Below are 13966 nucleotides of genomic sequence, written 5' to 3'. Positions count from 1 at the left end.
GCAATACTTCTGTAAATATGCGTGTCCTAGCGTCAGCTTCGTCTTTGCTGTGAGCCAGAATATTCACAGTGGCTTGTCAGATTGACTAATTATTATAGGTGTTTGCCTGTTTGTAATGGAGGTTGCTACTGCATCTGATCTTTTAAAGAAGAATATTGCTATGCTGAGGAACAAGCATGAAAAATAGAGAATGTTGTTTACTGACACTACAGATTAAAAAAAAAAAAAGAGATGCTAGAGTAGGTTTGAGGTCCTCCTGCTCCTCTTCCACCTGCCAGTGTGCAGGGTGGAGCGCACTCAGTGTTCCTTTCCCACTTGGTCCCACGTGCAACCCTAGAGGTAACGCAGCATACACCATCTCCATCAGCCACAGGAGCTCACGTCTCAGAGCTCCTGCCAACCACCTGCTTTTTCAACCCATGTTTTCATGTAGGAAGCAATTTGGACCTACATACTGAGAAATCGTACAAGCTCCCGAAACAAAAACAATCCCTTTCCCAGCATGATGGGTCATTTAACTTCTGTAAACTTCATCTGGAAACCTTAAAAAAAAAAAAAGCCGCAGAGGCGTGACATGTAAATAAATGACAAAGAATCCTTTGATAGGTGATCATACCATTCTGCCACTGTACAGGCAAAGTACCTCCCTCTAGGCAACAATAAACAAAATACAGTGAATACATGGGCAGTATTTCAACACCTGCTAGAGACTCTGGGAAAACGGCTTCATCTTTACAACTATCTTCAGGACAGCTGTATGCAGTACTCTCATCTTCATCTTAACATATTAGTATATTATGTACCTTACTATACTTTTGTTAAGTACAACACACAGTTTCAGTGAGTGTATTTAGAAAAAATAAAAACAGTGTTTGTATAAGATCATTGTCTACTCTACTAGCTTCCCTAGATAAAAAGGCTTTCTGTAGGGGATGTTTAACATTTAGACATCACAACAGTCCATTTGAGAATCCCTTCCTATTTCTTTCAAAATGTAGAAATCAGTGAAACTGTTTACCAAGAGCAAGAAACCAAATGAAGTTCATTAAATTAATGATTTCCACTAATCAAAAACATGTCTTTCCTTCATACTCAATGCTAGTTTGTGCACTCCCATATAATAATGCATATTCACAAAATAATGAATTGCCAATATTTCATTGTTTAGAAGCTGTGCAAAGCTGAATTATAAAAAAGTTTTCTTAATTATAGGTTCTAACAGGGAATAGACAAGGATCTAGTTAAGAAATACAGTCCTTTACTAGTGAACTACTTCTCCAGATGGTATATCTAATACTAGCAATATAGAATCATAGAATCGTTAAGGCTGGAAAAGACCCTTAAGATCGAGTCCAACTGTTAACGTATCACTGCCAAGTACCCAATAGAGATGATCTTATCATAATGAAATGGATATTAAAACTATTCATTGCAAAAAGTGCACGGGCATATTACTAAATACTATGTTCAGTGTCACAAGTGTTACAAGTCTTCTTGAACTTTTGAATGCTTCTTACAGAAGTAACTCTCAGAACTGTTAAACTCTAGCTTCAACATATGAACTCTTCATTAAGGAGGTATGACCCTCATGTGTGCTTCCAGCATCTTTTGCCCAAAGTCTCCTAATTAAAAAAAAACAAAAACAAAAACAAACAAACTTACTTTTCTACTACTCCCCCACACCCCTTTTTGGTCATTCATTGCTACTTCTCTTTTTTTTTTTTTTTTGTAGGCTCGTCCGAAAGGAGAAGGCCTGACTCCATACCAGGGCAAGAAACGCTGCTTCGGTGAATATAAGTGCCCCAAATGCAAGAGAAAATGGATGAGTGGAAACTCCTGGGCTAACATGGGACAAGAATGTATCAAGTGCCACATTAATGTTTATCCTCACAAACAGGTAGGAGAAGTGCAGACCTGCAGGTGTACAGGCTTGGAACTAGGAATGCTCTTGATTTGTAAAGCATGGGTAAGACTTAAACAGGACTTGATGTGGACTACAACACACTACAAAAAATTGTTCCCCAGATGAGCTGCTGTTCTCAGTCCTGGAGTTGCAAAATTCAAATATCCTATCTTTCAGAAAAAAATACCTCCAAAACAAAATCTTTACCCGCCTTTATTACAGAAACAGACTGTGAAGCCTTATAACCTGAGATGGAGTAAAACAAGTTCAGCAGTAGCAATGGACCTCCTAGTTCTTCTGATTCTCTTCGTATTTACACCAATTTAATGTTTCATTCCACTGGTGTCAGTGGAGTTATTTCATGTGTACTACTTTTTTCACCTGTTGAAATAAGATTGGATCTGGTGAAGGAGCTATGTCTATCTATAAAGATTAGTGATTAAAGAGAACAATACTAAGCATGGCTCCTACCTACAGAATTCCTTGGTTAATGATACTAAAGCAAGACAGCCTGGTTAAAGAGAGGTTTCTTGGTTTCCATAATACCAAGTAATGCCTAAGCAAAGAACTTCAAGAGAAAGCCTTTTATTAGGCTGAAAGAGCCAAGTCTAAGAAGTAGCTGTGCTAGGAAAGCTGTATCTACCATCCTGTCAGCCATAGCTCACATGGTACACACAGCCTTCCTTCCTGCTCCCTGGAGACTGCAGTTGCATCTGTCCCTTGAGGTCATTTCCTGCATTTCCAGCTCACGATGGGAAAACTGACTGTCAGTTCCTGCTTGTATCCCACCAGAATTGGTCACAAGCAGTCAAGCAGTTCAGTGGTCTTTAGTGGAAGACAGACCGACCAACTGCATGAGCTCATACCCCTTGTTTCCCTGACAAACCAGGCTACAGACTGGCTGTCAAAGCTGACTTTTCATGCAGAAAGTCACTTTTGACAACCCCATGAAAAATAAACTTGTCCATCATGGAAAAATTTGAGGGGGATTTTGCTGTATTGCAGAAAACTGTTGTGGATGGAAAAGGTGAGAATTCTTTTAAAGGAGTTTGGGAGGTGTGATTTGCCTCAGGTATAATTCATCCTAGCTGAATCTTAGTAATAAACAGAGCTCTGCATGGGTCAAGTTACCTGCTGCCCACTCAGAGAGACTGCTCAAACCATAGACAGATCATTTGGATGTACTTGGAATAGGTGCAAAGGAAATTCCATCAGGAGCCTTAGGTGTCTCATTAGTTACCTAAGTACTTGCAAAATTCCTATAAAAAACTCTTTTCATGGGCTCATAAGGAACACTTCATACCATTTCATGAGATTTTGGGGGGAGGGTGTCAGAAAAAAAAAAATCCTAAAGGAGGATACTGTGACTTCATTATGATGAAAAGACAGAAGAATATTGAAAATCATTGCAACAAGCAGGAAGAAGAGATACAAATAAGTTTATTAAGCTTTATCCCAACCAGGAATATCAAATCAACTATATTTCCTCCTCTTGTACACATATGCATATTCATCTGATTCTAAGGGCAAGATTTGGCTCAGTCTCTATGGCAACATTGCATTCCAATATGCAGCCAAAATATTGATTTAGAATTGCTAGTACCTTGAAGCAATATGAATAGCAGTTAAAATGTAACGTTTTAAGCTTGCCATGCTTGTGGCAGAAGCCTTCATTTAAACTTGACGTACTTCATTATGAGATGATCATCCCTTCTTTCTATCATGGGGGGAGTTCTACTTTACAGTGAACTGGTACAATTCCCTGGCTGAGCCAGTGAATATCTTTGTTGCTTTGGCCAGCTGAGATGATGTGATCCATTCCCTTTTCTCTGGGCTAATGCCACTCTGATTCCAAACCTGAAAACAAGAGGTCATCTTTAGAAACTGCAGTCTAATTTCCCTGACAAAACTGTGACTAGAAACTATATTGCAAGTGAGAAAGAGCAAGGACCTCTTCTTTTGCGGAAGCATATATGTGGAAGGAAAGCTAAGCAATTTTCTTTCACTAACTTATATAAGACAATCTCAAAGCCTCCAAGGTCTCCGATTCCTTGCCTCTGTTTAGACAGCTTGTGTAGGCAACTACACCAAAATCCAGGCTGAGCAATGAAGTCATTTATCACATGCATGGAAGTACAGTTTTGAGGGTGAGAGAAATTACAAGACCATTGATTTATAACACAAGTTTATAAATATTTACCGTGTTCTTCTAAATTCTTTCCATCATTTATGTTACTGTTCAAAGGGTCACATGAAATCTCTCAAGAGGTATCCCATCCAAACTATACAAGAGGTATTATAGACTTGGGAATATGCATATTTTGTAGTAAAGAAGGTTTGAAGGTAGCCCCTTGGGCAGAGTTGCCCTTTGTGGCAGGGCTGGAGGAGTCTAATCTGCATAGCAGTGCTGAAGTCAAAGATACACTGTGGAAAGGCAGCAGGTGCTTCCATAAGCTGTGCTTGCCTTGGAGCCATATACATGGTGTTTCCCAGGGAATAATCACAGCATGTACAGTGCAGGTTTCTACAGCTGACCCCCATCACTATGTTTCCACATCGTTTCCTAAGGACACCATAACTCAGGATGTGGAAGAGCTTTGCTCTTCTTAGCTATCCGTGTGTTTTTGTCCCACCAGTAGGTATTGCAGCTATTTGAGATCTTCAAGACAAGAGTGCATTTCAACTAGGCTTCCAGATCTAAATAACTTGCAGCCAGTCACTAGTGCTCTTTGCCAAAATTTGAACTTACAGCTTTGAGTTGAAAGATTTTACGTCCTATTGTCTCTGCCTCACCTCCTTCAGCTTCTATTTCTCAGTGTTACCATCATCATTCTTTCTATTCTTTTTCATTCTTCCAGAGATGCCTTGTGCTGCTTCTGATTAAACATACCAGCAATAGCCAGACAGTAAAGAAAACAGCATCAGTTCATGCACAGAGCCAGCAGCAAAGGAGAGCTAACTTAGGCTGCCTGAGGTCAGCGCTGCTTCTTGACAGAGCCTAGTGTTTGCTAACCCATACATGTTTTTTGCCCAAGCATCCAGCTCCACACCAGACTCTCTCTAAACATTTGTCAGCGTGGTGTTGTTCTGCACCATTCTGGAAAATATTCTCTACCCAGTCACCAGTACTTTTACACTAATGACTATATTTTGTAAAAGCACAGTGAAAGATATTTCATAAAAGTCCAATATTTCTAGTTTGAGAGTTAAAGCACAAAAAAATGTTATTGTGCAGGTGAGTGTTTTAGTAGGGTTTTTTTTTTAATTAGCACTGCTACACCACCTTGACATTTTCTGTATATATTTCCTATTTATTCTTTAGATTTTGAATACTTTGTTGGCACCTACCATAGGAGAGTCCTCATTCATGTTTGAGTTCCTATGCACTTCTAGAAGTTTTTATTAATCACTTTTTTTCCCCTCTCAGTGCATTAGTGTATGTCCTCAGCTAATTATGTGCTTCTATTGCCTTCATTATATGGGATCAGAGTATTTTCACTCTGATCTGAATCTTCCATTAGACGGTTTGTCCAACTTAAAAAATTCATCTAAGAAAAGATGCTGCCTCTCTCTAGAAGCCATTTCTTCTCTTGTACCATTTTAACTCTATTCAAGAAAGAAATCAATATTGCTTTGTAGTGTCTATTCTTTCACTGCAAAGTCATCACACTATGTGATATGATCATAGTACAAGTAATCTGCAAGTAGTTGTTTGGGTTTTTTTTTTTAATTTAACAAAACCCAGATGAACTAGCCAGACAGACATTCAAGCTCAGACACTATTTACCTCTAGTGAAATAAATTCTTTCTACTTCAAAACAATTTTGTCAATATTTCTTCTCTGCAATATGTTGGAAATTCATTATCTCCTTTTCTTACTCCTTGCCCTACCGTTTGGTAAACATATCATTACAGCCTAACAGATGAAAAAGTTATCTTGAACATTATTAAAAAAATTATTGGTCATTTTATCAGCAGATGCAAATCACTGTTGGTTCCTCAACATCAACTAGCCTTATGTCAAGTTACAAGAGCCTCCAAAACTACAAAAATTACTTAACTGCAAACAACTCAGACGATGTCTAAAACCTGTCAAGTGCCACATTTCCCAGGTGAGGGCATATTATAAAAGTCTCCATTCACAACAGTATATACAGAATGAAAACTCATACCAGATCACATGAAACTCCCCTATGCCACATCTGATCCTGGGCATTAGAAGGCACTTACAGGAAAGTGTGGATATAGGACAAGACACAGCAACCACCTCCGAGGATACTTACTTGGCAATACCAGAGGATGGAAAAGTATCTTTGCATTCCCCCAGTTTCTCACCAAATAGATCAACCTCTGTAGAGTCTATTCAATAGCTGAAATATAACCACATGGGCCACCAAGCTTTGCTACATCATCCTGAATATTGGGGACTGGGATGCTTTGTCCAATTTAGGAGGAAAAAAAAAAAAAAAAAAAAGAAATCCTTATATTCAGGATTGCTTGACATTCATTGGAGTGAATTAGGAGCTTATTCTCAATTCCCAGACTCCCCCTTTTCTCCGGTCCTCATCTCCATCTCTCTTTCATCTTCCCTAGTTACTTTCCTCAATCTATGAACTTTTCATTCCTGTAGGGCTTACCCACAATGTCTCACAAGTGATGGTTTATGCCTGAGTACTCCCATGTAACTGGCTCAGGCAACAATACCGGAGTACTGAAGATAATCATCTCCACTCTGGACAGCTCTGGGGTAGCCATTCAAGCACATATGCTGGGTCTGTGAATGGCTTGTGCAGCTATGCTCAAATCTTGATTTCCTATGCATACCTTTCGTTAGTGGGTCCCTGGAGAGGAGAGCAGCCACACTTCCCTGCCACCTGCTCTTTGTTCCTGGAGGCTCATTTCACTCCAGGAAATGATCCCATGCCAATTCCCCACAAGGAATGTCTCAATTCAGCCCTGCACTCTTAGTCCACATACCCTATCTGTGAGAATGAGCTTTTAATCTCTCTGGGGCAGGAAAAGTCTTCTCAGCAATTTTACAGCTGTGTATATACTTCAGAGTGCTCTATAAATACAGCTCTAAATCTCTGCATTTAAGAGAGATGGTGCAGCATGTATTACAGGAAGTATCACAAGAGCCTGATAGCAGGGCTGCTGCCATTCATTCCCCAACTAATCCACCGAGTGGGGAATCAGGTGGCTCTCACACCTGAGCTGCAAAACTGCTCCTTGTCCCAAGGAAGCTCTGCATGCATTTTTGTTTTCATGACTAAATTGTACCACTGTGTTCCTCCTTTTACATTTCCACCACATACCTCAAGCAGTAAACCTCACCATGGGAGTGCTTACAGGAATTCACAGGACATGGGGCAAAAATTGGAGGCCAGTTGAGCTCAAGTCTTATTGAGGAATGGAAGACCAAAGAACTACCCTGACAAAGCTGCTCTATGGCTATTCCAAAAGCCATTTCCTGGGTAGTTGCTTTAGCTACTCTAAACATAACCAGAAGTCTCAGATGGGACTTAAACCTACCTCCTATTCTTCCAAGAAATTTGGATTTTGTAGTTGTTTATGCTCCTTCTTACCCTGCTCCAGCAATGGAGCCAGTCCTTACAGCCATTCACTAGCATTCTTGGCACTGTAACAGCCCAGATGCCAAGCTTTGAATTCTCATTTTCTTCCCCTGCCCACTATAGCGGCAACATCTGCGCCTGTGGTTGCTTCCTGGCTGGCCTCTTATCAAGGCTTCTTCTCTGACTTTGTGGCGAACTCCAGTGCTGTTTGTGATGACAGCTGTTGCACTGGTGCAGAACCAGCCATCTGGTGACCGACTTGTCCTCTTGGACACTATTTTCTTCCAGCTGTCAGGAATTTACTGTTGGACTGGAAATAATTTGGTATGTAAATACATTCTTCATGATATCCAAGCTATTACTTCCAGGGGCAATGTGATGGTCCCATCACAATTCCCATACCCAGATGCATCCACAGACACCTCTCTTCTCTCAGTATGGGGAGAGATGGGTCTGATCACTCAAGCCCAATAAACTTTTTAACAGCCTCAGGCCTACAAGTGTGATCTTTTGACTCTTAAGATTTAATAAACCCTCCCCATCATGCCCACACTTGTGTGCTCCGCAGCGAGAATGCAGATCACCCCAGACTGCTGCTTCTGAACTCTAAAAAGAGGTTTTCACCATTTAGCTCTTGCTGTTATCATTCATTTCTAGCTTGCCTGTCCCAAAGGCATGCTGCTGACAGAGGCTGCTTGCTCTCTCTGAGCATCATGCCTCTCATCTGCAGCCTTCTTATCACTGCCTCTCGGATCCACAGTGACAACAGAGGGCCTCGTTAACTTCCCTGTTCCCCCCAGGCAGACAGAAAAGCAGAGGATCTGCTGCTCAAGAAGGCACACTGCATTTCACCCTTTTTCCCCAGTGCATAATTTTTTATTGGACTAAAAATTTACACATTCATGGTAGCATGTATGTCTTGAGGGAAGCATAGCTAGCTATGACTCCTTACGACTGTTAACCTAACAATTAGCCTGCCAACTATAGTTGTAGAATCCATTTCTATTCACATATCTAATCCGTCATTTAATCATCTCATTTGCTCCATTAAGACTTGAGGCAATGAGTCCAGAAAATTATTTTTAAGTGTTTTCTTACATTTCAATTTTGGTGCGATCCTTTATGCATCAGTGGTGCAATCAAATTGATCCATTCTACAGTGAAAAAAAAAAAAAAAGTCAATCTTCTAAATACAGACATAAGCAGCCACATTATTACATTCTGCTTCTTAGTGGAAGCGATTTTCCTCAAGGATGTCCTAGTGACGTTTTCTCTGACACCTAACACTTCATGAGAGCGAGCTTTTTGTTTTGAGTATTTTGGCTTTTTAACTGACTTGTGGGGAATGCAGAGTTCATTCAGTTCATGTAGACTGGGACAGCAATAGTTCACAATCAAAAGTTAATTTGCAGGACAGGAATTGCTATATAAATTCAAATTTATTTCAGCTTCGTTCCCCTGAGGCAACAGCTTTAGTCACTACCACCAAATGCTTTCCTGGTAGAGATGCACAAGATTATTTCCACCTGGCAACTACCAGGAGAAAATTAAAGAAAGACGCACAAAAATGAAGAATGTAACATTGCCCATCCCCGTAGTTTTTACTGAAAATATGAACTGCCAAATCCTGGATGCTTGCATTTAAAAAAAGACAATGAAAATTGAAGTATTATATTTAAGCTCTCTATTTAATGGAAAAGAAGTATACCTTTCCCAGAGAAACATAGGAGGATTTTCTGTTGTTTCACAAGCTCCATTTCACCTCTTTCTAAGGAAAGGAATTATTTTTTCAGCCAAATAGCCTGTCCCGTTCTCCACACTCTCTCCAAATGCATGGCTGAGTTTTCATGCTACCAGGCTCTCAACAGCAGCACCGAACTCTTGCAGCCTCCTCAGCTATTCAGATTTTCTGCATAATTCAGGCAATCCCCAAAATGAATACACAGTGTGCAGCAGCCCGACCCTGCCGCACCCCTCTTGTGCCTGCGTCTTCTCCTTCCCTCTGCTTCCATCATGTCAAAGCTGGAGAGAATTGTCCAAGGTCATCCTGTGCCAAGGAAGTCCAACCTTGATGGACACACAGCTCCTTTGGCTGTCTAACATCCTACCCTTTCAGCATAGTGTAAGAAAGGTTGCAAGGGTGTAAGGTTATTACTTTAAACTCCTCCACAATTAGTAACAGGCAAATAGCAGCAGGACAAGAACAGTTGCTTCTCGGGGTGTTTGAAGGGGTTTTTTTGTCTTGCAAGAAACCCATGAAGAGAAAACATCAAACAGAGATAAGCTGGGACTTCATTTTATGCAAAAGTTGGATTGAAGTGTTTTTGGGACACTAACCATGCAAGCACATTACCAGTTCCGAAGCCTGAGCCCTGCACCGCCTCACCAGAAACGTAGCCCGGGCTCCGCTCAGCTCCGCTTCTTCCAGCTGGCCCTTGGCAACCTGCTTTCCTGCATTTGTAACCCCTCTCTCTCCAGCCTCTGTGTCATAACACGCTGGTAACAATAACATTTCTGAAATCGAAATGCTTTGCAGGCCAAAAAGCTGAGCTCAATCAACGCAGGGGGAAAGCAAACCACGGAGAGCTATTGTTTCTGAAAACCGTCCAAAAACTCTTGGCGCTTCAAGGCATTCCCAATGTCCTTTGCACTATTTCCAGGAAAAATGATTCCCAAGGCCTTGCATATTAAAAAAAAATCTGGCTTATATCAATAAACATGATAACTGCTGTATTTTTTCTCTTTAATCAGAGCACAGCTAGCATGTAGAAGCAATCAGAGCTGAGTCGAATAGCCTGTTTTAAGTGCAGCATTTCAAAACCCAGATTCTCCACTGAGGAGCATAAATTAACTCCTGGGACTCCTGAACCTGAGCATCATCTTTGACTACATTTATGTAATGCAAATTCTTGAAGAAAATTTGTGGGCAGCTGTTGGTGGAATAAGTGGTAGAAAAGGCAGAAGGACAGTTTTTCTGACCAAATGAACTTATTCAACTTGTCTGCGTTGTAGCAGAAGCGCTGCCTGCACCAGTGGTTGGGTTGCAAGCCTAGAAACAGGATTGCTGCTTCTGATCTCAAATCCTAAACATACTGACTTCCAACAAGTCATTCAAACTCAGTGGGGTTGCAAGGGGAGGTTAAAGGATTTAGAGGAGATGAGGGGTCCATCTACCTTCCTTATCCCCTACCTGATACAGGAAATCCCATTTGCAATTAAATTGTAAATGAAGTTAAACTCAAAGACATATAATATGTGGCCCAGGACAGACAAAACTTTAGGCAATATCATGGTTAAGAACATTGAATCAGTAACAAACCATTGGCAATCACCACTGAATTACTCCAATATATTGTTTTTACTAGCTGTGCAATATAATAAGAGTGTTGCACTTATAATCCAATACAACCAAGCAAGAATTTGCAGACATCCCTTGTTCAGGATAATAGAACATATTTTGTCTTATTTATTTTAGCTATTCAGAGAGCTGAGAAACCCTTCTATTCTCTGGATTATGAGCTGTTTTTGCGGTGTTACATAGCCCCCCAAAAAAGCTTTGAATATCTCTCTTCTTCCTGTCCACAGGGTGTCAGGTGGGTGGCTTTGGAATGAAGAACTTCTTATAAATGAAAACTTAGATGATCAGGTGTACTTTAAGATTTTACAGCCAAAGGAAAGTCTTTAGGACTTAGGAAAGGTGTGAAAAGATAAATTACAAAATTATGGCCATTTATATTTATCCACCCCCTGCTCCAAGAATCAGATTTTGAAGAGATAAGGAAGAGTCTAGTATCCCTGTGAGAACAGAGGGAAGCTTATGGCTTGTTTTCAGACCTCACACCACATGCTGTCTCTACCACAATTCCCACACAACAACTGTTGTCATCATGGGAAGGCACTGTGCAATGAAATAGTCTTTCAGGTACATTTCACAAAAACAGAGAAATTATGAGTTAGGGAATTTTGTTTGTTTTGTCAAACAAATAGTGCACTTCAGAGATGTGAGGTCGAACATCATATCACCTCTCTACCTATTAGACTTTCCAAACACTTAACCTTACTGCAATATTTAACATGGGTATATTATTTTCAGAATGATTGTGAAACCCTTTACATGTCATGGAAAATTAAAGAACAAAGATCTACTAAAAATAAAGCAGTTTCATTCCTTGTTTTGCCAAATATACCTCCAACCCTGTGATTTCACAAATATTATTAAAAATACATAGTCAATTTATTACTCAGGTTCAGGGCAAAGGGTTGTGTTGTGAGGTTAGGGGTTTTTTGGGGGAGGGTTGGGTTGTTTGGGGTTTTTTTATTAATAGCCTTGCAGCTGCTCTACTTCAAAAATTTCAGCCTCAGATATATGGGACTGAGTATTGGGAAAACCTCGTTTAGCTATGTAATATCTGTGCACGGGTAAAACAGTTTTCTTCTTGTCGTAGCAGCTAATCCTAACACTGGTAAGCCCTGCTGGCATTGCTGGGTAATGGGATTCCCATGCTTGAGGTGTTAATGCCTTTGGGACATCTCAGTTACTGGAGCCAAGAGAATAAACTCTTCTGTGCTACTGCTTTTATAAATATAGTCCCCAGTTGAATCTTTTAGTAATTTGTCTGTAACAAAGTTACCACCACCTTTATGAAGAAGAATGACATTAAGTTGTGAGGCAACTCTGAACCAATGCAGAGCTGAAAAAATATTTCATCCCTTCAGGAAAGAAATACAGTGCCTTTATAATTACTAGGAGAAAGCTCAGTTAAGCATAAAAGTAGGCTTCACATGCCTAATAAAGAGTAACAGTGACAAAACCTTGGATCTAATCTGATTTCCTTCCCTTCGCTACAGAGACCCCTGGAAAAGCCGGATGGCCTGGATGTTTCGGATCAGAGCAAAGAACATCCCCAGCATCTGTGTGAGAAGTGCAAAGTTTTGGGCTACTACTGCCGCCGTGTGCAATAAACCTTCGAAGTGGCCTCTTCCCGTCCCCATCATCCTTAAAGATCCTCTGGCAGCATGCGATCAACAGCAACACAACAAATCAAGATAAAAGCTAAAATAATTGCCAATATTGCCTATCTAATAATATGCCTTACCATTAATAGAATGTAACATTTCTTCTGTGCATGCACACGCATGCAACAGGTATTTACAGGACTACGATTTCTATACATACATATATATGTAAATTTATATATATATGTACACACACATATATAAAGCATTACTGATAGTGTTCACAACAGAACTGCGGTTGCAGGTTCTGCTGATTGTTTACACAGACCCTATATCACGGCCAGGTGAAATGAAGTACTATTCAATAGGCAAGGTATAATAGTCACAAGGAATATATGTTATATGTATGGCTTTTGCAGAGGTTAAAAAACTGTGGGGCCACTAATTGCAAGTACTCACCCACAACGTGAGCATTATTCATATTATATGACAAGACAAAGGAAGATGAAACAAGCCACAGCATAAAAGAAGGAAAATCATTGTTTTCCCAGTTTTAGAAAGTCTGAGAATTTTGTGCTGCTGCTTTCTTGGACTTTTTCTATTTGTTACCATTGCTTGGGCAGGGCTTAGGCAAAATCATTTTTGCAGGATGTGGCAAAAAAAAGTGAATAATTGTTTGAGGGTGTGGGTTGGGTAGAAAGGGAATGCCATAATGGGACCCAGAGCATCAGGAAGGATTCCAAGAGGTTTTTGGAGGAGACAAAATTGGCTTGCTTGTGTGACTAACAGATCCTTCTCTTGTCATATAATCCCGCTGAAATGGTCCCTGTATGTGTATGGGCTGTTCATTAGGCCACAAGCACACTAAATTTACTGTGAATAAGGGGGGATAAGAATACTTAAAACTGCCCCCAAAATCCTTAATTGAAAGATTAGCCAAACTTACTATTTATAATAGTTTTAAAGCCACTTTCCAGAAATATTTTTATGTCCTGTTTTCTACTGTACAAATTTGTTATAACGTAAAACTTGTTAGCCATAGGGGTGTTTTGACGCATGGAGAACACTCTACATAACCTTCCCTCTTTATGTCTTCCTGAAACACCTACATACCTGAGGAGAAATGTAGGAGTTATATTTTGTTGTCCCATTTCAGGTAGAACTTTGTGCAGGGGCATCCTGCTGCAAAGAAGTATCTCATCAGGGACTGGGAAATATCATGAACTGAAAGTACCTCGAGACAGTATCCTGTTTGTATGTCAACATAAGAGTACATTGGCAAAAGGACACAACACACAATTCACTTGCATTATTCACTAAAAAAATTACAGGGATAATGTTTGTTTGTTTTTTTAATCAACAACTTCTACTTTTATGAAGTTTCCTTTAGAGAGATCGATTTGTGTGAATGATACTTAATTGAAATACTTTACATTCTAAATAACTTGATGTGAATTAAATTTGTTTTGAGGATTAATTCCATAATGCTAAGACAGAGGGGGTTTTATGCCAAGTTATAGCAGGATGTTACCAA

General features: G+C 40.0%; 1 protein-coding gene across 1 annotated transcript in view; it reads left to right on the top strand.

Annotated features, from left to right (window-relative positions):
* The window catches only part of ZCCHC24 (zinc finger CCHC-type containing 24), a 114987-nt gene extending 101980 nt beyond the window's left edge, over nt 1-13007 (top strand). The window contains exons 3-4 of the mRNA XM_082308972.1: nt 1733-1897; nt 12325-13007. Of these exons, the coding sequence (XP_082165098.1) occupies nt 1733-1897; nt 12325-12438 (279 nt within the window). The 3' untranslated portion in view covers nt 12439-13007. The remainder of the gene's footprint in view (nt 1-1732; nt 1898-12324) is intronic.
* The last annotated feature ends 959 nt before the right edge of the window (nt 13008-13966 follow it).

Source organism: Platalea leucorodia, assembly GCF_965183815.1.
Source record: "Platalea leucorodia genome assembly, chromosome: 4".
Classification (NCBI taxonomy): Eukaryota; Metazoa; Chordata; class Aves; order Pelecaniformes; family Threskiornithidae; genus Platalea; species Platalea leucorodia.
This window is presented reverse-complemented; position numbering and strand designations above follow the sequence as displayed.